Genomic DNA, 22,504 nt, shown 5'->3' on the forward strand with positions numbered 1-22,504 from the left:
AGACCTGGGCCCCAGGGTGGGGGTGGGGGTGGGGGTGGGGCTGGGCCTGAATAGAAGGATGGTTGGGTGTGGGTGGGTGTGCACACGTGTGCCTGTCTGCATGTGGATTGGTGGGTGTGGATGCTGACTGGCGTGTGGGACCACTGTACAGGGCCCCCTGGGCTGGCCCGTCTCCCTGAGCCGTTGGCCCCAGTTGGCCACCTGGCTGTGGGCAGGGATCAGTCCCCCTAGCTTCAAAGGCCCGGGCAGGAGGGGAGGGGTGAGGCCACCACTTCGGGGGCAGGGCCCTGGGTTCTGGTATCTGGAAGTCTGTACAGGAGCTGGGCAGCCGGCAGTGTGACGTGTTGGTGTACAGGGAGCCAGACAGGTAATGGGATGCTGGATGGGGGGGGCTCCTAACCTTGGGGTTTGGGAGACTCGGGGAGCAGTGAAGGGAGTGGGGAGCTGGGATGGGTCCTGGGGCTAGACCCAGAGGCACCCACGACGGGGGGTCGGCAGTGAGGGATGGCTCCCCTGTGCAGCTTGGCCCTGGGGGAGGTTGAGTCAGGGCTGGACACAGTGCCTGGAGCCCGAGTCACCACTAGGGGCTGCGAGCGAGGCGTGTGTGTCTGCAAGTCCCCCGGGGACAAGCGAGCAAGGGGGGAGCTCAGGGTCTCCCCTACCCCAGGCCTGGGGGCCTGGGCACAGGCCGGAGGGCAGTCTGGGGTGGGGGGGTTAGACGGGAAAGTTTTGCTGGATGTGACTGTTGTCCTTTGTGGCCACTTGCTGGGAAGAAAGTTTGGTTTTGGTGCTAACCGTGTGTCCTGAGACCACTGCCTCTGTGTTAGCTCTGGTGGCAGTTTCCCCAGGGTGCCCGTGGCCTCCAGGGAGCAGGGCGGGCGGCTCGGGGTGTGGGGGCATGACAGCAACTGGGAAGGGGCCGGGCACCCTGGGGGTCTGGGTTGTCTGTGGCCGCAGGCAGTGCTTGATGGGGGTCACCAGGTGGGTCTGTCACAGAGGCACGACCCAGGAGCTGGAAATTGGAGGTTGTGGGGGGGAGGTGGGTCAGATGCTTCACAACCTGTGAGGCTCCTGAGGGGCCCCATCCTCCAACCTGAACCCCAGACCCATGCCCCCCCACCCCCCATCAGTGCTGCCTGCAGACCATCTGAGGGTTTCGATGCAGGTGGACCTCTGCTTCTGGGCTGGTGACACCACTTGGCTCCTCACTTAACGTCACCAAGTCCGCAGTGACACTTAAGGGCCAGGGTCCCAAGAGCAAAGCAGAACAGAAATTGGGACAGTGCTGAACCGCACTTGCTGGGAATACCCCTGGGGCTGGGTAGAGGGGCCACCCCACGGCAGGGGAGGGGTGGGGACGCAGACAGGTTACCCAGGCTCGCGGCTATTTTAGTGGAGGCTTTGTGGCTGTCCTTTGAGGTGCGGAAGCCCCCATCTGCTCGGCCTGGGCATCAGTGGGGGTCCACGGCCACATGGGGTTTGTCTAGGCATGGCACCCCCATGGGGACACGGCAGTGACACACACTGGCAGGCAGGTGGGGGGCTGCTGCCCGCACTTTTATTACAATGCGCTGGGAGCCTGCCCCGGCCCCACGTGGAATGTGGATGGCAGGAATGCAGCCCGCCTCAAGCACCTGGGCTGGCAGTAGGGCCCTCGCCCCACCCCAACCGCTGTGGCCCCAACCCTTGCCCTGTACAGGGTCTCGGGGAAAACACTGCTCTGGAGAACACATGGATGAAAAAGGGAAAGTGCCAGAAGCCCCTTCAGCCCCCGGCATGTGGCCCACACTCAGCCACCCCACCCAGCTCCGTGCTCACAGGCCTGGCCAGGGGCCTGGGGGCTCCGGCCACCTGCTCCCCCCGCCCCCATGCCCAGGCTGGCACACAGTCCTATGAGGTCATCTCCCTGGTCGGTGGGCATGTCCTCTGGCAGCAAAGCGGGTGGCGGGCAACGGGCAGCCTACGCACAGTAGGTGTCGGCCTTCACCACCTGGCAGTACATGGTCATGGCGAAGGTCAGGCCCAGGACCTGCAGGGACAGGAAAGCTGGGCAGACCAGCTCCCTGGGCCGCGAGCCAGGGGTACTCACCCCACCCGCAGCTTCCGGATGACCTGGCCCCCTTGCTTGGGACGCCTCCCCCCTTGATAGTTCAGGTCCATCACAGCCCCTCCACCTCTGAGCCTCCAGGCAGGGGCTCTCGGGATCCCAGACATCAAAGGTCACCTCTCCACGGTGTCCCTGACCATTCCCCACAAACCCCACTTCTGCCTGGGGGCACAGGCTCCATGCGGGCAGGGCCTCAATACGCGCCAGGGTGGGGTAGGATGGGTCCTGGCGGCTCCTGGGGTCCCACCCTCCATACCTGCACGAGCGCTGTGCACAGCCCAAAGACACCCACTGCCAGCAGGTTTTCTTGGAGCCACATTTTCACCGTCTCGTAACACGGCTGGAGGAAAAGCGGGTGACACCAGGGTTGGCATCCACCCTGGCGCAGTGAGGCTGGCCCTCCACCCCCAGGTCCCGGGGCCAGGCCGCGGGCTCACCGCCTTCCACCAGGTGCCCGGCGCGTGCAGCCCGCAGCTCTCGCTGAACTCCAGGCAGCAGGAGTCGGGCACGCGCGTCGCGTTGTAGACTTCGAACCAGTCAGTGTAGTTGGACACGCCGCAGCAGCGGAACTGCGGGAAAGCGCAGCTGGGACGGAGCTGAGGGTCGGGGTGCCCGCTCCGCCATGTCCCCGCTTACCCGTCACGCCCGCGCCCCGCCTCCACCTGCCCCCCACTCACGTCGGTCTGGATGATGCTCCAGGCATTGGTGAGGCCCACGTTGCCCGGGGTGCCGTACAGGTGCAGCCCCTTCTTCAGATCTCGCTGTGCATACCTATCGATCTGTAGGTGCAGACAGCTGAGCAGGGCCATCCTGGCTCCTTAGTCCTCCCTCTGTCTCCTCCCTGGAGTCACCTCCTCCCAGAAGGCCCGTCATCTCCCTGGGCCACCCGTGGTGCTGAGCACTGGATTAGTCAGACACCCAGGGGCAGGTACACAGTACTCAGAGGCATGTCTGCATACCACTGTCAGGGCACACACGTCCCTGGGGGGACCAGGGGCCTTAAAGCTCCAGCACCCCAGGGCAAGAGGCACAGCAGCGCCCAGGTCTCAATCCCTAAGACCATGTCCAATAAAGGACCAGGGCTCCTGGGAGAAAGGGCTGTCACAGGGATGGCAGGAAATGCCTACAATGGGCCTGGGGCAGCTTCTAGTGTCAGAAAAAACGTGCTCCCCAACAAGTGCATTGGGGGGCATGCCAAGGACACACAGGAGCCAGCTGAAAGAGCTCCCGCAGCAAAGCAGACAGATGAGCAAAAACTAAGTCTTGGACGACAACCCAAGGACTGACATGCTCAACGAGCCCTCACTGACGCAAACCAATGGCTGAACGGGGACAGGAGACGCTCCCCATCCACCTATGCACAGCTGAGGGCAGCAGGGGCAGCCTCCCCGCCGGTGCCCCCAGGCCTGGCCCCGCTGTCTGTGGTTAAAACCTAACCCTCGGCCCTGGGTGCCTTGTCAGTCAGATGAAGGGGCCGTCGTCGTCCACATAGAGCATGGCATCTGTGACAGCCGGTCCCAGCCCGTCCGCACAATTGTCACCTGCAGAGACGCAACCCCTCACATGGCGGTGAGGAGGGGCGGGCGCAGGTGGCCGTACCTTATCGGTGTAGGCAAAGAAGAGGATGGCGACGGTGGCTTCCAGCAGGAACACCAGCAGCAGCATCACGAAGAACTGGAGGGAGGGGGACGGGCCTCAGTGACAGCCCAGCCTGGCCCCCCCACCTCCCTCAGAACCTCTGAGCTCCTTCTCGTCTGCTCGACCTCCAGAGCAAGGCCTCAGGCCTGCGAGTGGATACCTATGCTCCGTGCCAGCGTCCCTGTGTTGGGCAGGCAGGCGAGGCGAGGCCAGAGGGGGCCAGGGGATGGATCGGCTGGCAGTGACCCCCAGTCCCGTCACACCCCTCAGGGTGGCCAGTGTCAGCTCAGGCAAGACCAAGGTGGGGGGGCCGCCACCTCAAGCAGAAGCCCCCCCTCTGACCACACAAACCTTGCCCGCTGGGTGGCAGCCCTGGGCCACGCTGAGCAGAGGTGGCAGCCTGACTTGCCCCACCTTTCCCTCACATGACTCCCCCAGAAAGGAGGGCAGACGGGGATGCGTCCAAGCCTGGACAAGGAGAATCGGCCCCGTCCTCTGCGGGGGCCCTAATCTGCTGTCCCTGTCTGGGCTCAGGACGCAGGCCCCACCCAGGGGAAAGGCCGGGTCCAGGCCCCATACACACTGCAGTTTCCTCCTCGCTCCCAGGGGTCCACCGGCCTTGTAATAGGAAGGAGCCTGGCCCAGGGGTCCGGTCCCATCTCGATTCTCTGTGATCAACATTCCCAAAGACAGGAAACCCATCTCCAAGGCCACGGCCGAGCTGGGAGCCTCTCACAGAGGGTCCCGGGGCTGCGAGGCCTGTGACAGCAGCTGGGAGGGGCGGGCTGAGAAAACAGGCCCAGTACAGGTTGGAGGGGCCCTGCCTGGCACACACGTGTACACGTGTCCCTGTCCTGTCAAGGGAGGCCCCCCACCCGATGACACAGCCCCAGCCTGGCCTGGAAACCCTGCTGTCAGAGCCGCAGGTGGAGCCCGCGCCCCACCCCGCGGCCCCTCCCACACTCACCGTGAGCAGCAGGCACCTGTGCTCCTTGATGGCCCCGATGCAGCCCACGAAGCCGATGGCCATGACCAGGGAGCCAGTGACGATGAGCAGGTTGGCGGCCGACAGGGACGGGAAGGAGGAGGACAGGGTGGCGAAGTTCCCCTGGGTGGCAGCCAGCCAGATGCCAACACCCAGGATGCCACAGCCTCCCAGCTGGGACCGCGGGTGGAGGGAGGGGGCAGTCAGGCTGCTGTCTGCACGCCCTGGACCCCGGGGACAGCAGCCCGGGGTGGCGTCCAGGGGGGCCCCGCTGATCTCCCAGGGCCGGCTGCCCCTCCCAGCCTTGTCCTGACGCCCAGGCTGGTTCCCCCTACGTACAGCCCCGAGGCACAGCCAGAGTGACAGACGCCAGGGCCCCACACCGACGGCTTGGTCACGCTGTGGTTGTAGGGGAGGGGAGTCTGAGGACACTCCATCACTTAGGTTGTGAATGGGCGCTCTCTTGAGGCAGAACGTCATCCCCTGTAAGCAGTGCCCCCTCTGCCCGCAGAACCTGGCCTGCAGCTTGCCTGCCACATTGCTCCTGTAAGGGGTCCAGCGCCACAGCCTCTGACCCTGAGCAGCCCAGGGACAGCCTGCCTCAGGCCCCGGCACTCTGGCTTCCCGTGGGTGGCCCAGGACTCCAGCACCAGCCCCGTGAACCCCTCTGGTGTCCCCAGCTGTCCCCTACTAAGCACAAAGCCCACAAGCATGCCGGCGCAGGAATAGAGCAAACACCCCACTCCCCGCCGGCCTCGCTGCCCCTCAACACCGGAGCCTTCACCGCATTTCCTAATGGTCATTCTTACAAAAGTCAATTCAAACAAGAGGAAGAGGAGGAGAAGGCAAGGCAGCGATGAACCCAGAAAGGGCTCTCAGCCTTGCCTGGGGACCGGGGGCAACTGCGCTGGCCAAGGGGCTCCGGCCCCAACCCTGACACATCGAGGTGTTGGACTCTGGGTCACCCCAGGATGAAACGGGAGGATGTGGGAGCACACAGCCCCCACAAAGGCCACCAGTACCTGGTCCCATGGCCTCCTGGTCTTCAGAAGACCACCTGGGGACCCATGGCTGATGGGAAGGACCCTCTCCACGCTGGGACTAGAAAGAATGTGGGACCCTGTGCCCCCACTGGGCCCAAGAGCCTTCTGGCCATCTGGTCTCGGTGCACAGGGCATTCCTGGACTTGATGTCCAAACTGTCAGAGTGCTCACCCTGCACGCTCCAGGACAGGCTGCGCCACCCGACTCCAGGGCCACCATGAGCCCCGCTTCACCCCACAGAAGCCTCCCCCGTGTCCACAGCCAGACTCAACAGCCCCTGAGGCTAGGAGATGAGCTACCTGCCCAGCCAGCCTTGAGGAGCCAGCCACACCCCACTCCCCACGGGCCTCGCTTCCCAGGCCTGGGGCCCCCACCCTGACAGGGACACCCTAGCTCAGGCTGGCCTGCAGGCCCTGGATGCCTCCCCTTCCTTTCTCCCAGCCGCTATCAGCCCTGGCCTCAGGGCTGGGGGTGGCAGCTGGGAGCGTGCACACGGGGCTCCGGCCGGCCTCGTCTGCGTCTGGGGTCCCTCTGGGCACAACAAGAGCCCAATGATGGGTCCCACCAGCCCAGGCCAAACCACATGCACCTGTTCGCACCTTCCACGAGAGACAACAGCTTCTAAAATCTACAAACACCTCTTCTGCGTGGCTGGCTCAGGGTGCGGCCTGGGAAGCTCCGCGAAATGGCCACCAGGTGCTGGGTGCCCCCACATGGGGCTCTTCCGTCCCTCGTCCAGGGTTATCGTGCCTGTCTGGACCCTAGGTCAGGGGAACCTGGCGCAGGGGCTGACCTGTCCTGGCACTGAGCACATGGCCCTGGCGGTTCCCGAGAGGCCATCATAGATGACAACTGCCTCTGCCTGCTGCCAGGATCAGAACCAGGAGGCCTTGGCACAGTGTCCAGCTCAGCGGGTCTCCTGACCAAACTTGGTGCTGATGAGGGTCCGGAGGCCGAGGGCATCAGGACCCTCTAATTGGAGACACCTGGCTCGCACCTGGGCACACACGTGCCCCACGCCCTGGGCCGTCCTCACGTCAGAGCTGGGTCTGGGCACAGCCCCAGGGCAGGGCAGAGCCTGCTGGCAGTAGGGAGATGTGTGTGCCCCCCACCTACAGGGTGGGGTGTACGCAGGCCCCCACCAGCAGCCAGGCGGCGCTGTCCACGGTGCTAACCACAGGCAAGGCTACCAGCACCTCGGGCTCCCTGAGCCTGTCTGGGAGGTGCCACTCGTGACGTCACGGAGCTCAGAGTAGGTGGGACAGGTGCTGGCTCATTTAATCCTTCTACCCAACCAGCAGCAGAAGAAACGGGGGGCTGAGGGGCTGCCGCTGTGCTCTGGCATCATGCAGGACAGGACACCCAGCACCTGGTCCCCAGGCCTCCCAGCACTGGGACGGGGGGGCGGGGAGGGGGGGGCCTCTCTATGGAGGAAGCTAGAAGTCAGGCCTTCTCTGCCCAGAGGACACAATGACCCAGTGGGTCACAATTCGTGGCAGAGCCCCCAGCCACAGTAGGTGGGGATGCCTCTTGGGGAGATGCTGGTACAAAGAGGGAAATTGTTATTTAAAACCCAAACTGCCTGCGAGGCTGGCTTTGCCTTCAAGGGCGGTGGACGGCTCCTGTCAGCAGGAAAATGAGACGACATTGCCCCGTGGGGACAGAATAAAGGGCACGGGGAGGACGCTGCTGGGTAGAGTAGCTGTGAGGGGTGGGGGGATCGGGAGGGGTGGGCCACAACCACCAGCCCTGGAAGAAACGTATTCCCTTACTTAACACTCCATGAAATGTCCTCACCTCTATCCTGAGATGATGGCAAGAGAGACATCCGCTGGCTGTCACCCAGATGCATGCCATCACACCGTGACACCAACACAGCCCACCCAATGCTGTCAGACACCCCTCACCATCACACAGTGTCACCCACAGCAATGCACATGCCATCCCACGTCACAGCCGTGCCCTGTGACCTGACATCCCCACACGACCCCAGGCCCCTCCACGCTCAAGCACATTTACACAGAACATCACCCAAATGCTCAGACACACACGCTAACAGAAGGCAGGCACATGCTTAAAACTACCTGTAATTCTGACACGTTTCTGCCCATGCAGCTTTTAAAACATTTTGGCAGGAAAATTGCAGCCTCCAAGTGAAGGAGAAAATGAGCGCCACTATACTCAGACCCAGCATCAAACACAGGACAAATGCAGCTGAGGTCCCCAGAGGCCGGAGCTCCGGTCCCTCCTGGGTCAGGATCCGGGACCCCACCCCAACCCTACCACCGCCCAAGCCCCTCGCTCACTGCCTGGGGCACTGGCTGAATGCCCCTCCCCAGACAGACAGAAGCCCAGGGGGGCCCAGGAGCAGACCCTGACCTCATGACAGCCTGGCAGAGAAGGTCAGCCCAGCGGTCAGAGTCCCCGTCCCAGCTCTGCTGTCAACTGGGCCTCCCTGTCTCCCTCTCACACACAGTGAGCACGCACGCGCCCTGGTGGCTGCCCTCACCCAGTGTCCCGCTCATGCTCCCTCTCCTGCCATCTCTTTCCTCGTCTGTGTATTTTTCAGGTTGGCCCAGGGCATGGTGGGTGATGCCATCACCTCCAGGCTCACGGCAGGCAGGTGCCAGCTGGCCCTGTGCCGCTGCCCCTCTGGCCACACGGCTCCGTGTGGCAGATGGCCGAGCAGCTGGCCACGTCCTTGGAATGGGTGGAGGGCTGGAGACCCACAGGCACCAAGCCTGTGCCCAGAAACCCCTCACCTGACAGCTGGCACAGCCTCGGGGTGGGGGCTAAGCATGGTGGGGCAATGCACCCCTCCTAGCCAAGAACTGCCATGGCGGGGGGCATTTATACGAAGTTCCAGAATGGCAAAGTTTGTCCACCATGCTGGAAATCAGGTGAGCAGCTGCCCACCGCGGGGTTGGGGGGACTGAGTGACGGGGTGGGGGTACTTTGCAGGCTGACGCAATTATTCCCTACTTTGGCCAGATAGTGTTCCCTGGACGACAGCTCCACACTGTCCACTTAAAACCTATGCAACTGACTAGAATTAATTTTCTTAAAACACCAGGACCCATGTTCTCATGGATCCCGTTCACCCACCCCGGGCCCTGGGAGCCCCCCATCTGCTCCCAAAGCTTGAAGATGAGGAGACCCAGCCCACTGGGGAGACAGCCCCACTGACCAAGGACCCCGAGGCCAGTGTCCAAGGAGGGGTGGGGGGAAAGGGGCGTGCAGGGGAGAGACAAGGACCATGGCAGGGCTGCTTGAGTGGAGAGGGAGGGGTCGCCACCAGGCCTGGCCCCAAAGGGCAGCACCTCACTGGCTCGATCCTCAGGGCAGGAAGACAGGAAGCCCAGCCCCCCAAGGGCCGGGAGATGGGCCATGGCCCAGGATGGCGGGGTGCAGCTAGGATGTGGGACCTGCCACCGCAGACCTCCTGACCTGAGTCCCCCTTAACAGCCGAGGCCATATCTCTCTGCCCCAGACAGCCCCCACCCGACCTGTAACCCACTCGACCTCTGCTTTACATCCACACACAGGCCGGACAGGCCTGCCTCTCCCCTCACCCTCCCTCCCTGCAGGCTGGACTCCAGGGACCATCACAGAGCAGAGCCCCCATGGAGCCCATCTGGGTCACTGGCAGACAGGCCACCCAGGACCGCGCCGAAGCTGCCTGGAGCCCAGCGCTGGACAGGCAGGGCCCCTGCCAGACCGCAGCTACTCCCAGCCTATCGGGGGCACACAGGATGGGTCCCAGTGTCAGATCCCAGCCTGACCTTTATTCAGAAGTCTCTCCACTGTGCCCACTGCAGCCCGGGGAACTGGTGCTGCCACCAGAGCAGATCAACGTCCCTGTCTGTCCAGTCGGCCGGCCACTGGCCGGCCCCCAGGATGAGCTCATACAAGACAGCCTGACCTGACTGGACCAGGACGCCAAGCACCTCACCCCCATGGGGACGCCAGCGCCTGCTTACAGGTGTCCCCCAGACCCAGTCCTGCAGCAGAACCCATCCACCCGCCCACCCCCGCTCATGGCCTCGAGGTAGCAGGACGCCCCTGCCCTGCCCCGCCCAACCAGTCACAGGAGCAACTGGGAGCCAGGACACAGGGATGACCCCAGCACCACCAGGAGGGGCGCACAACAGTTGCCATGGGGCCTGAGGTCTGAGGGCTCACTGGTCCTGCCCTGTGATGTCAGACAGGGCACCCATGGTGCACCTCAGTTTCCCCAACTCAACTGCCAGGAGCACCAGCGGAAAGTCGTGCCCCTCGCTCTGCGGAACCTCCCCCAGTTTCAGGCACCCAGTTGGACCTCATCCGCAGCTCATCAAAGTGGAAAACCAAGGGCCCCATTTGGTGCAGGTGGGGAAACTGAACCCCGAGGAGGGGGGGACTCGCCCAGGGTCCCAGAGTGGCCTGGGCAGCAGGAAATGGGCTGGCAGGCAGGGCTCCGACCCCCATGCCAGCCACACAGTGGGGGCAGAGGCAGGCAGAGCAGGGGGACTGGGAGGGCTGCTGCCAGGGGAGCAGCGGGAGGGGCCCTCAACTTGGCTAAAGCAAATCTGGGTGATCCAGGCCTCAGCTATGGCACAGGCGCCCTCGCCCTGCTGAGCTCAGCCCTGCCTCCACCCAGGGCCACCCCAGGACACCAGACCTCCCAGACTACCCCTGGGCAGCCCTGAGCTCCCAGACCCAGAGCAGGGGAGGGGCAGGGAGAGCGCCTCCTCCCTCTGCCACACCCCAGATCTCCGCCTCTAGCCATTTAAGGAAGAGCTAGACCAGGAGGCCTGAACCAAGCGGCTCCAGCCCCCGAAGCCAGGCCACGTGCTCGGCCCTTTCCACTGCGATAGGCTCCCCAAAATCAGTCCTGGCCCTACAGAGCCCACCACCTGTGCATACCTCAGAGGGCAACTGTCCCCAAAGGGGCTGTCCCAAGGGCCTGTTGTTGCTGGAGGGCAGGCATGGGACTGGGGGTCGGTCAGCTCTGAACTCTGAGGGGCCCTACACCCACACCCCCACCACCCGCCTGTCTGTGGACTGGACTTCCTGGCACCCAGTGTCAGGGCTCTCCAGCTCCAAGCACTGGTGATAAGGAGCAGGCCTTCCCCCCCTCCCCAAAGGAGCTGGCACATCAACCCCAGAACAGATGGGCGACAACACTTTCCTGCCTTCCCAGACCCTGTCCAGGAGCCCCAGGAGAAACCCATCAAACAGGCCACAAATGAGACTCAATTCTCTCCTGAGCCAGCCCTTCCCCTTCCCAGGCCTAGTCATGGACTGCCGCCCAGCCAGAGGTGCCCTAGGCTGGAGACCCAGCCCTACACTAGAGTGGGGAGGGAGGTAGCACTGCTTCAAGCTTCACAGAGGGAGCCAGGTGTGCAGGTGCCAGTGGTCCAGCTGGCAGCACGAGGGCCTGCCTCCGGGAGGAAAGAAGCTCTGAGGCAAACCCTGAAAGTAAGGGGCTGGGGGACAAGTGAGCACGGGAAGAAGCAGGTAGCTGCACCAGCCTGGAGCAGGAGCACAGAGCAGGGCCCTCATGCCCACCTCCCCGCAGCCGCTCCCAGGCTCCCCCTCCCCCACACACCTGCACCAACCTGCAACCAGACTCCTCCTGCCCTGACCACCCCCAGGGCCCCCTCTGGAGACACCCCCAAACCCCCACTCCCCAGCCTCGCCCTGTTGGGTGGGGTCAGAGGACTGACACAGGTGAGGGTGTTGAGGTCCAGCCCACAGGGACCCCCCTCCCACAAACTTAGCCCCAACCCTATAGTCAGTTCCAGTGGGGAGACTGAGGCAGGGCAATGGGAAGACAGGGTGCCTTCTGTCTTCTGGTCTCACAGTGAAAAGTGGGAAGTGGAGTGGGGGCAAAAACAACCCCTCCTGTGGGGTGCCAGCACCCCCAGACAGCAAAGGGGCTGGGGTCTCAGGAAAAGGGTGCTCTACCCGCCCCCCCCCACCCTGCAGCCTCTGTCACCAGCATGGTTTAGTTGACATGGGGTCCAGGGACAAGGTGCAGTAGATGCCATGCCTAGCCTCCCCTCTGACCCCTGACCCAGGTCTCAGAGCCCTGCTGGGCAGCGAGCTGGGGCAGGAAGGGGCTGAGGCCAGCAGCAGGGGCCCCATTTGCTTGGTGGGGAGGGTAATAAGATGGATTTTCCAGCCTAGGAGGGGCCCAGGGGGCTCGATTTGTCCTTTTGAGGTTGAGTGGCAGAGCCTGTGAACCCTGCAGCTAAAAGGGAGACTCCTGCTGGGTCCACAGGGCAGACAGCTCTGCCTGGGGACCCACTAGGCTGGGCTGCTCTCAGAGCACTGGTCCCCTTGAGGGGCCCTGTACTTCTCCCTGCAGGCAGGTGTCCAGGTCCCTGAGGAGGACAGGTGAGGAAAGAAGCAGGTCCTGCCCACCTCCAGGGCCCTGACCATCCCCCACACCCACTGCCCTCCCCCCTAGTCAACCCACCATCTATACTGCCCAACACAGTCATGGCAACACCTATGGCTGCCAGCTCTGGTCCCACTGCCACCTGCAGCCGTTAGTGCTAACCACGCTGGTGCCCACTGCAGCTGGGCAATGTTCCTCACCTCTTCACACACCTGCTCAGAACTCCAGCTGCACCCACCTCTGCTTGGGCTCCTGGTCTCTGGGGTACCCTTTCACTATGGGCCTGGGCCACCCCCTCCCAGAAGCCCCTTACAGAGAACAAACTCTTGGGGTGACCCCTCTGGAAGCAGGCATCTGGGACAGGAACCTCCGTGGGTCACACTCCCACACTTGGGCTCAGTCAAGCTGCCCCTTCCAGTGACCCCTGTCTCCCCACGAAATGGGGGAGAGAAAAGCCAGGGCCCAGGATGGAAGGTGGACCTAGGTTTCTGAGCATTTGGCCTTAAATGGACTGCATGCAAATGAGCATGCAAATACAGCCTCCTTCCGGAGTCCACAGCCCAGGCGGGAGCTCAAGCCACGCCCCCTTACTCCCAGTTGTGGAAAGAGGGCTGGCACAGGAATGAAGGATGGAGCAGGGAGTGACCTTGGCATTCTCTCTCCACCAAGGCTCCCCCAGCCCAAACAATAGGGCCCCAGGCCTGGCAAGGCTTGCTGCCACCTGGTCAAGTGTGGCACCTGCCACAGGCACAGGCCACCACCCTCCCTGCAGTTATGGGGCTGGGTGGCAACTCTGTCCCTGGTATTGGGGGAAAGGGGCCAGCCACCCTGTAGCATCAGTACCTCTGACCCTGGACACAGGCACCTACCGACTGAGCAAACACAACCCACCCCAGCAAAAGTTATGGAAACCCCACACACCCTGTGTTGGAGGAGGCAGCAGGAAGCCCAGACACTCCCCACACACCTGTGGTGGCCCACTTAGCCCACAGTCCTGCTCAGTGTCTGGTCCCCAGAGCACCTCCAGGGATTGGGGACTACGTTGCCCCACAGCCCCTGTGAAGCGGGTCCCTGGGGCACAGGAGGTCGGTAGGCTAGGTGGGGGAGAAGGGGAGGGGACAGAAAGGAGGGACCGGCCCACAGACCAGGACTGGAAGCTGTGGCAGGTGAGGCTCAGTGACCCGGGCTGCCCTGTCAGTCACCAGGAGCCGGACACATCCCGTCTCAGGAAGAGAGGGGAGAGGACACGGGGCAGCCGCCAGGGTGTAGAGGCTCGGCTCCCCGCAACCCACCCCGCGGTATCGGACACGCCCCCCATCGGCCAGTCCAGCCCTGGCCCCCAGCCAGAGCAGCGACCCGGGGGACCACCCCAGTCTACGTCCCGCGTGTCCCGCCCCCATCTCACCCCAGCAGCGACTGTAGGTTCTCCCCTGGTCCCCCCCACCAACGCCAGGCCCCGATATGCCCCCGGCCCCTGGCCCCGGCCCCGCCGCCACTCACCCAGAAGAGCAGGTTGAAGGCGAACATGAGGTACTTGACGCCCTGGAGGCAGCCGCGCGCCATGCCGCAGCGCTTCAGCTCTAGGAGGAAGATGAAGGACAGGTCCAGGTAGAAGACCACGTACTTGGTGCCCTTGGGCGACGTGTATCGCGCCTGGGCCGCCTTGGGGCCGGGGTTGGCGTGCAGGCCGAAGAAGGGGCCGCCGCCGTCCCCGCCGTCCCCGCGCCCATACAGGCTGCTGTAGCGCCGGAAGGGGCCCCCGCGCGCGAAGCCCGGCTCCTTGCCCTCCGGCGACGGGCTGCGCCGGTACGTGGACTCGTCCGTGCTGGAGCGGCGCATGGCGCCGGGCCGCCGCCAAGCTCAGCGCCCCGCACCCGCTGCCCCCGAGCGCCGCATCCCGCGGCCCCCGCGGCCCCTTACGCGACCCCCTGCCCCGCAACCCCAGCGGCGGGCCGCGGACACCTGCCCGGCCCTCCCACCGCAGCCCGGCGTCCAGGCCCCGCAGTCCCGCCCCGAGCGCACCCGCCAATCCGCGCCCGCCCCTCCCCCGCGCGGACCCCTCCCCTCCTCACCGCGCGACCCGGCAAACCCGACCGCTCCGCCCCGCGCCGGCCAATCGCAGCCCGGGGAGGCGACGCCCGCACCCCTCCCCGCCCCGGACCCTCCGTCCGCGCCCGCGCCCCTCCCGCTCCCCTTCGCAGCCCGCCGGGGAGGAAGATGCTCGCGGAGGGTTGGGGAAGCTCTGGAGGGGCAGGACGCTGGGGCTGGGGGCTGGTCCCAGGCAGCTCTCAGCCCCGAGAACGAGGCCCCGGGCCTTCCCCGCGGCAGCACTGCGCCCGACCCCGCTGCCGGGCCGGGCTGGGAGACCTCCAACCTTACGCGATATGTAAAGCACTATGCAAATGAAAGGGTGACCCATAGCTGTCCCGTGGCGACTTAGGGCGGCTCTGGCTTCGGTCCCTGGCCCAGGCCTCCGGACCAGAGCGAGGTACGAGGTAACGCCAGGAGAGTAGCCCAAACACTCCCCGGGGTGCGCACTCTCCATGCAGCCTCCCCCATCTCCACCCTGTGCGGAGAGAGCTGCGCCGAGACCCCAAAGCTCTCTCAGCTCACAGCCTGGGTGGGGAGAGGCGCCTGCTGACACAGGGGTCAGCCTGGGATACCCAACCTGCGGGGCACAGCGGTTGGGGAGGCCCGAGGAAGACAGAGCTGTGGTTTAAACGAGGGACCAGGGTGAGAGAGAGCAAGCGGGGAGGGTGCTCTGGGGAGCCCTCGGTGCCCTGGACGGGAGGGTGGGTCACTCTGCAAGGTATATCGGATGTTTTCAGACTTAAAGAAAGGCACCCGAGCACACGGATTCAGGGGTGGTCACTAGGGACCTGAAGACAGGCCCCACGGAAGTGGGCAGCCCACTCCAAGCCCAGAGCTCAATTCTGGGGGTACCTGCTCCTCCGCCCAGCCAGGCTAGGCTGAGGGCCCCCTTCCCTGGCCCCACCTCCTTGGGCAGGGGCCAGGGCATGTGACAAGTGCAATCACACAGGAGCCCTCACTGGTTTGACATTCCATGGCCACCATCTTGAAATGTTTGGTAATTTTTTAACAAAAGGCCCCAAATTCCATTTTGCACAAACTGGGGCTGGAAATCAGACCCCAGACACGTCCACACACAATTGCAGACATGGACCCAAGCCTGGCTCGCAGCTCCCCAGGGTGACTTGCACACCCCCGGGGAACATACACCAATGCCCCTTGCACTGGTGGTGTGCAGACGCACGCACAGGGCAGCCTACACATAGGTACACATGCCCCCAATTGCAGATGGGGACAGATGCCCACACCACTGGTGAGGGCAGCACAGTCTCTGGGGCCCTGTGGTGTGAGGGAGCCGGTGGCATGTCACAGATGCCCATCCCTCCCAGGCCTGCAGCCTCCTCCAAGCTCAGGCAGGAGAGCCCAGCCTGCAAGAGGGTTCCACCAGAGGCATGGATGTGCCCTGCACCCTGGGCTTGAGGCTCTGGCCAAGGCCTACCCCAGTCACTATGGCAGTCCACTGGGCGTGTCCACCCCATGGGAAAATCACAGGAAGGACTCGCTCCAGGTCCCCAAGAGCTGAGCAGCAGGGCTCAGAGGGGAGACGAGTGGGGGGAATGGGGAAGGAGGAGGTGGGGGCAGTGAGGGGAGGGGTGCCCTGGGCACTGCTGAGAAATTGAGTGGTGTGGGAAGTGGCCAGTGGGGGCGCTGCAGCTGGAGCAGGACCCTGCCGACTTCTGCGCCCACCCCCCCAGGACTCCAGCACCAGCCCTCTGCTGCAGCCCCAGGGGCCTGTGGAGAACTGCAGCTCAAGCCCCCAGGGCAGTGTCCAGGCGAGTCCTCCTGAGCAGAGTGGGCCCTGGTAGGGTGGGGGACAGGACAGCCCCAGAGTCCCTGCCCAGCCCCCACTGCCCACCCTCCTGGTGCTGCCCATGGCCCCTCTAACCGCTCCTCCCCAAGGGTTCTCTGGCATGCCTGGGCCCCAGAAAAGGGAACAACAGTGGCTATGCACCAGGGGCCCTGTGGATAGCACAGTGGAGGGCCCCCACCCAGGGGCCTGCAGACCACTTTCTGCAGTTCTGCCCAGGGAGTAAGAGGCATCTGGTGACCCCTTGAGACTCCAGTGACCCAGCGGCCTCTGGCCACCTTCCCCTTGGCCCAACTCAGCCAGCCCAACATGCCTAAGCTAAGGGGACACTCAGGACCACAGGAGTCCCTACACACACCAGTGTGTGAGGGTATGTGCTCAGAGCATACTCGTGGGCCAAGAGAGCTGGGGGAGGACCCAGAGCTGACCAGGACAGCACCCCACCCATCAGAGAAGCCAAACCTCCTGGCATGTACCCTAACAGACACCACCCCCATGATGGGGTCACAGCCAACCACATGCCACACAGAACCCCTGCAGCCCAGGGGCAAACTCAGGGAGGGACAGCTGCCAGCTCATCTTTGACCTCCTTGAAGACGCTGGGACCAAAAGTGCTTGGCGACAGGGGCCTGGCTCCCAGGGCAGGGCCTTGGAGGACGAGAGGGGGGTCCCAGTGGCCAGGGCTGGAAAGGGAGCAGTGACAGGCAGGGCTCAAATGGGGTTCACTTCTCCACACCTTCATCATGCTGAGGCTCAGGTGGGAAGGGGCAGGGGGCCGGCCTGGGTACCCACTCCAAGCCCAACACCCAAGGCGCCCTTGTTTCCATCTCACTCAGCCACAGCGCTCCCAGCATCCCCTGAAAATCCTGCCGCCCCCTCTCCCATCACCCCAGGTGAGCAAGTGAGTCTCACCTGAGATGAACCGGAACTTAACCCCAATACTGGGGTCAGCTGGAGTGAGGACACAGGCCCATCAGGGCTAGGAGGGACTACCCCAGGGATCCTGTCCCCAAAGTCCAGCCCCTCCCCCACAGGATCCCCTTCCTCTAGCAGGTGGGGCCCCAACAAGGCACGCTCAGGAGGCAGCGTCTGGCTAGCCCAGCACTGGGCTGTGCCAGGACCAGGTGAGTGTCCAGCGGGCAAGGCCCCTGGGCCCAGCATGGGTGAGACCAGGAGGCAGACCCCTCCCCCCCTCCCCGCTGCCTGGCCAGACCATGACGTACCTGGGCTTGCCCCAGGAAAGAAGTCAGATGGTGCTCAGCGCCCCTGAAGGTGGGCCAGTGGGCGGGCGACTGGTCAGCACGGTGAGGCAGGTGGGAGTTCTGTGGAGGAAAAGGCAGGATGGAGGCTGCACCTCATCTCTACCCACCCCATCGGGGCTCCCAGCGACCAGGCCGGCCCCAGGGGGTGACAAGCAGCCCTCCACCTGGGACCAGGTCCCTACGGGGGGGAGGAGGAGCAGCCGAGGGGCCCAACAGGGGGACTTCGTCCTGCCCTCCCATCACTCGCCTGCTGAGACACCAGGCAGGGAGGCAGCTCGCACATGCAGACAGTGTGCGTGCAGTACACACACGTTCAGATGTGTGGACTGACGGACTCAGGGCACAGTGATGTGTCACCCCCACCTGTCCAGGTCCCCTGCTCCAAGCCTCACGCTCTCCCCCAGAGCCACTGGTGATGACTCATGCCGCCACATCTGCCACCCATGCTCACAGGGCCTCCCCCATCAGCGACAGACTGTGGGGACTGGGCACCCCAGCCATGCTCTCTACACCTCGCCCCTCACACTAGGGACTCCTTGCAGCCTGGCAGCTGGGGCAGGTGATCTTCCCAGTAGCCCAGGGGCAGGAGGGACTGCAAAGACTCCGAATGCCACCCTGGCAGGTGCCCACCCCTCCTGCCCATCCCTCACGGGCTGCCCACTGCCCACCTGTCCACTCATGCCTGGGGTGGATGGGAGTCCACCGTGTGGGTCAGTCCCAGCTCCTCCCTGCAAGTAACCTGACACCCACCGCCCAACTTCAGTTAGGCGGTATGAACAGCACCCACCGCAGTGGGGAGGGCATGTGCCTGGGTCCAGGCCCTGGGACCCCATCCCCACCCCTCCACAACTGCTGTGCCTGGGGATGAAGTGTCTGTGGAGGGGTTTTAGGCCCCGTAAAAGGAAATGGGGGACACACCCCTCCCACTTTCTTTGATGAACCCCCTCCCCAGGGCTAAGGGGCCCAAAGCCCACAGCAACATTCCGGAAGCTAAAAACCGTGCAGCACACCCCCACCCACACAGGCCTGAGGCTGGTTCTGCATATCCCCTCAGCCCCAGGTCCCTGCATCCCTCCCCGGCAGGCCCTTACAGCTGGCTCCGCCAGCACCTGCAACCCTCCTGGGCCCCCACTCAGGAAGAGAACCGTGGTCAACACCAGGACGAGACCACTGATAGGCCACACTCCCATTCCCCGCCCAAGGCCACCCCTGGACCCCCTGCGAATGGCCTCTAGTCCCCACTTCCTGCTTGGGCAGCCCAGACACAACCCTGCAGTCCAGCCATGGGTGCAGGGGCAGGACAAGACCAGGCTGGCTCCTCCCCATGAAGCCTCCATGCCGCACTTTGGCCCTCCTTTGAGGGCAGGGACTGACAGGTCTGTGTCCCCCAGTACAGCTCACACAGCAGGCAACAGCGACAGGGCTGAGTGACAGCCCCAAGACAAACACCACAGCCTGCCAGCCCGGGGCTGGGTCTTTGGGGCTGTGTGAGCCATAGGCCATGGGCACCTACCTGACCACACCAAGGCCCGCTCCAAAAAGGACCTGCCCAAATGCTGAAACAGAGCGTGCCGCGTTGGACTTGGAGGGTGGACAGATGGGCGGTTGTCAGTGGCCCACCCTGACCCCAGCAATGGAGCAGCAGCAGGGGTCTGGCCTGAGCACACACCCCAGCAGGGGCAGCTCAGGATGGAGCGCAGATCGCAGATCGGAGCCGCCCACCCCGGCCCCCTGGCTGAGCTGGCTCTGAGGCAGCTTTGAGGAGCCCAGGAAGGCCTGGCCAACACAAACAGGCCTGTGGCGTGGGCCTTCCTGCCACTGCTTCAGCCCCGCTGGGCCCCAGTGCCCACCCAGGCCTGGGGGAGGAGAACGCAGACTCCCAGGCTGGGCAGGCTAGCACCCCTCCTCACTTGGAGCCCAGGCAGGGTCATCTCCCCAGCCCAACCGGGAGCGTCCGACTGGGAGACACCCGCTCCATGGGAGGGATCCCCGTGGAAGAAGCCACCAAGGGCCCCCTCTCTCCTCCTGGGCCCACCTAAACCAACCCAAGCTCAGGCCCTTCCCCCACGCCCCATCCCGGCTCCTCCCCCACCTCAGGTATTTCTCTGCTGAAGGCCATGTAGAGGTAAAGGCCGAGGGGACACAATTAGGATTGGGGGCTGCGGGGTACCTTCCCAGCCACCACAGGCCCTGGGAGCCCCCTGCCTTGCGTGCCCAGTGTGTGCCTGCCCCACTTTGGCAGACACCCCCACCCCGCCCTGTGCCACCGGAGGCTGCAGAGCAGTACCCTCCCTCAGGAAGCCCACATCAGCCCCAGGTGTGTCCAGAGGCTCATTAGGTTAGAGGCAGTTCAGGCTCAGCACACCTGCAAACATCACCACTAAGGACTCCCCAGCCCCGAGGGCCGAGAGGGTTAGCATGGGCGCAGCAGGCGGGTGACCCGTCTGACGCTGGGGAGGCATCCGAGCATGTATGTTCAAGCATCCCATCCCACCCTGTACACCCCATGTGAGCACACATGTACCCAAAGCAAGCGGCCAGGGGCTGAGTCCGGGACCCCACACCTGCACAGATAGATCCGGACCCTCCAGCTTGGAGGCTTCTCGTTCCATCCACACTTTACAGATGGGGAAACTGAGGCTGTGATCCAGGACCAGGGGGTGGGGCCTGTGGCCGGCCTGTTTCCAGGACAACATTCAGAGCCAGAATCTCAGCAGCTAAAACTTCAGTCGCTGATTTCCCCTTGTCCCTGGCCTGCCCTCAAGTGACCCTCTCTGGCAGGAAACATGGCTCACGGGTTCCAAACCACATGTGAGCACAGCCCTCCCTCCTCGTGCTTCCCATCACTGGAGGCAGGACACTCATTCTCGGAAAACCTGTGCCTCACTCTCTGGCCCTCCCCAGAGGCCTGGGCCCTGTACTGACACTCCACACGGAGGGGAGAAGCCAGGGCCCCCACCTACCCCAGCAGGCACGCAGAGATCCACCTCCACCAGTGCCCTGGGCCCCCATGGCTCCCTGCTGCCCCTGGCCACCCAGGCCCTCACCTCAACTTGCAACTCCAACACACACAGACACACATGCCGGGACACAGCTTGTCCTGGCCATGGTTGGGGGTAGAGCTGACCTCTGATCCAACCTGGGCAGGGCTGAGCCAGGCAGAGTTGAGCAGGGAGGACTAAGTGCCCCAAGGGGCCTCCGCCCACGCACACGTGTGCTGGGGCAGCGCACACGGGCTGGGATGGGGCAGCCACTCGGCTCCCCATGGCCTCTCCTGGGAAATCAGGGAGCTGGAGGGAGGAGCTTGGGAAGAGGAGCCAGCTGCCCCCAAATCTACACACAGCTCTCAGAATTCCAGGAATGTCAACTTGGCTCTGGACCGGATCAGGGAGGGAGGCTCGCTGCTCCCCTCACTCTCTCTGCGTAAACAACTGCTCAGGGCAGGAGCTCCGGTGGGACAGGCCCTGGGCCCCTCCTCCAGGAAGCCTTCTGCCCCCACCCACTCCCACTCCTGAAGGTCCACCCAGCTAACATCCCGATGCCCTCCAGGTCTCCCTCACCTCCACAGCCTCGGGCAGCCTCTGCAGCTGAGCCTGGGTCTGACCCCAGGCCACTATGACTCAAGGCCCCTATCCTGCCCCTCCAGGCCAGGGACAGGATGTGCGTCCAGTCAGTGTGTGGGGGGGGGTTGTCAGGGAAGGGAAGTGGCTTTGGCTCGTGGCTCTGCACGTGGCAGGGTGGGGGATGGCAAACAGCATTGGGGAGGCTGTCCAGGGCCCCAGAGAAAGTGGAGGCACAAACTCCAGGCAGGCACCAGTGCCGGCAGTTCCACCCAGGACCCAGGGACCCTCCATCTCCCTGCCCCCCAACTAAGGCCTGAGAGGGCAGTTAGCTGACTCCTGGGACCCAACCAGAGATCCAGCGAACCTGCCCCAGAGCCTGCACACACCTTAAGTCACAGGTGCCACTTTGCAACACATCCACCCCATATAGCCCAAAACTCACCACGCACACACAGGGAGCCCTCCAGGCTTCTCACTGCACACTGCCCGCCCCTGCCACAGCCTCCATCTCGGGGTTCAGCCCACCCCATTTCCCAACACACAGCCTCCCTTCCCCTTCAATCCTCGATGGCTCCTGCTCCACCACCTACTCTGCCCTAGCGCACACCTGTCCCTGGGACTACCCTGCAGGTACCGACTCCAGGCCTCTGCCCAAGGGTTCCTTTTGCCAGGGTCTGTCCTGCTCCCTCACACACACTCAGGCTCACGCCTGGTGAAATCCTGTACTTTTCAAGGTTCAGCTCAACAGGCGCCCCTTCCACGACGCTCTCCCTGACAACACTCCGGTCCTCAGATCGCGGGGACCCAGCAGAGCTTGGATTGGGGCGGGTGCAGACCCTTCCCGCCCCCATCCCCTTCCCCGGGAAGAAAGGAGGAGGGACGCGGACCAAAGCAGACCGATGCGGCGCTGTCTGAGCTCACCACCGAGCCGATCGCTCCTAGCGTGCGCTCCCACCGTCGGAACTACAGGTAACTGTTACCTGGCGGGGACCGATATAGCACGGGCGAGCGGGCCTGGAGACGCCCCGAGGGCACTCCCGAACTCAGCCGCAGAGATCCCCAGGCATCCGCGGGCAAGGATTCCGGGCGACAGACCCCTTTCCCGGCCCGTCCAGGCGAGGCAGCGGGAAGACCGGCCCGTGGCCGCCGGCCAGCCTCTCTCTGCCCCCGCTGCGGGGTCGCCGCGCCCCGGCCCCGCCACTTGTTGCTGCGGCTCGGCTCGGGGCTCCGCGCTCCGGGCTGGAACTCCACGCCGGCTCGCTCGTGCCCGGGCGGGTGTCTGGTCCCGGCTCTGGCGCCGCGGGCGGCGGGACCCCAGCCAGCGGACGCTGTACCTGCGCGCGCAATCCACCCGCTGCGCAGCTGTCAGTCATGCGGACACGAGAAACGCGAACGGCGCCGCCGAGCCCTTACGGCCCCGCTCGGCCGCCATAGGCCGGGACGTACCAAAGGGACGCAGAGGGGACGCCGTCTGCTCCTGCCGCAGCCACGCGGGTCCCGAGACCCCCCGATACGCGCAAGGAAGATCGTTGCGACAAGAAGCGGATGCCGACAGCGCGGAGGCTGGCGAGGTGGACTGAGGACGGCTGGAGACGGGTCTGGTCTCCCCCGCACCATGGACGC

The 22,504-nt window shown here is 64.4% G+C and overlaps 2 protein-coding genes across 8 annotated transcripts; one reads left to right on the plus strand and one right to left on the minus strand.

Annotated features, from left to right (window-relative positions):
• Window positions 1-1,525: 1,525 nt before the first annotated feature.
• On the minus strand, window positions 1,526-22,463 carry TSPAN4 (tetraspanin 4). Of its 7 annotated transcripts, none has more exons than XM_074336963.2 (9): window positions 22,328-22,463; window positions 17,280-17,378; window positions 13,659-13,738; window positions 4,713-4,904; window positions 3,707-3,781; window positions 2,785-2,886; window positions 2,545-2,676; window positions 2,364-2,447; window positions 1,526-2,029 (listed from the first exon to the last, which is right to left on the minus strand). In XM_074336963.2, the coding sequence occupies exons 3-9, from the start codon at window positions 13,719-13,721 to the stop codon at window positions 1,961-1,963; spliced, it is 717 nt and encodes a 238-aa protein (XP_074193064.1). In that variant the 5' UTR covers window positions 13,722-13,738; window positions 17,280-17,378; window positions 22,328-22,463; the 3' UTR covers window positions 1,526-1,960. The 7 variants fall into 7 exon arrangements, with proteins under 7 accessions (XP_074193064.1, XP_074193061.1, XP_074193058.1 ...); XM_074336960.2 differs by having other exon boundaries at window positions 22,216-22,353; XM_074336957.2 differs by lacking the exon at window positions 22,328-22,463 and adding an exon at window positions 21,862-22,001.
• LOC148755999 (uncharacterized) lies at window positions 21,058-22,461 on the plus strand. The gene is made up of 2 exons (XM_088789830.1): window positions 21,058-21,511; window positions 21,616-22,461. Exon 2 carries the CDS (start codon window positions 21,781-21,783, stop codon window positions 22,459-22,461), a length of 681 nt encoding a protein of 226 aa, XP_088645956.1. The 5' UTR covers window positions 21,058-21,511; window positions 21,616-21,780.
• Window positions 22,464-22,504: the final 41 nt, after the last annotated feature.

This window comes from Rhinolophus sinicus, chromosome 14 (genome assembly GCF_057876585.1).
Source record: "Rhinolophus sinicus isolate RSI-liver-muscle chromosome 14, RSI-T2T, whole genome shotgun sequence".
Classification (NCBI taxonomy): Eukaryota; Metazoa; Chordata; class Mammalia; order Chiroptera; family Rhinolophidae; genus Rhinolophus; species Rhinolophus sinicus.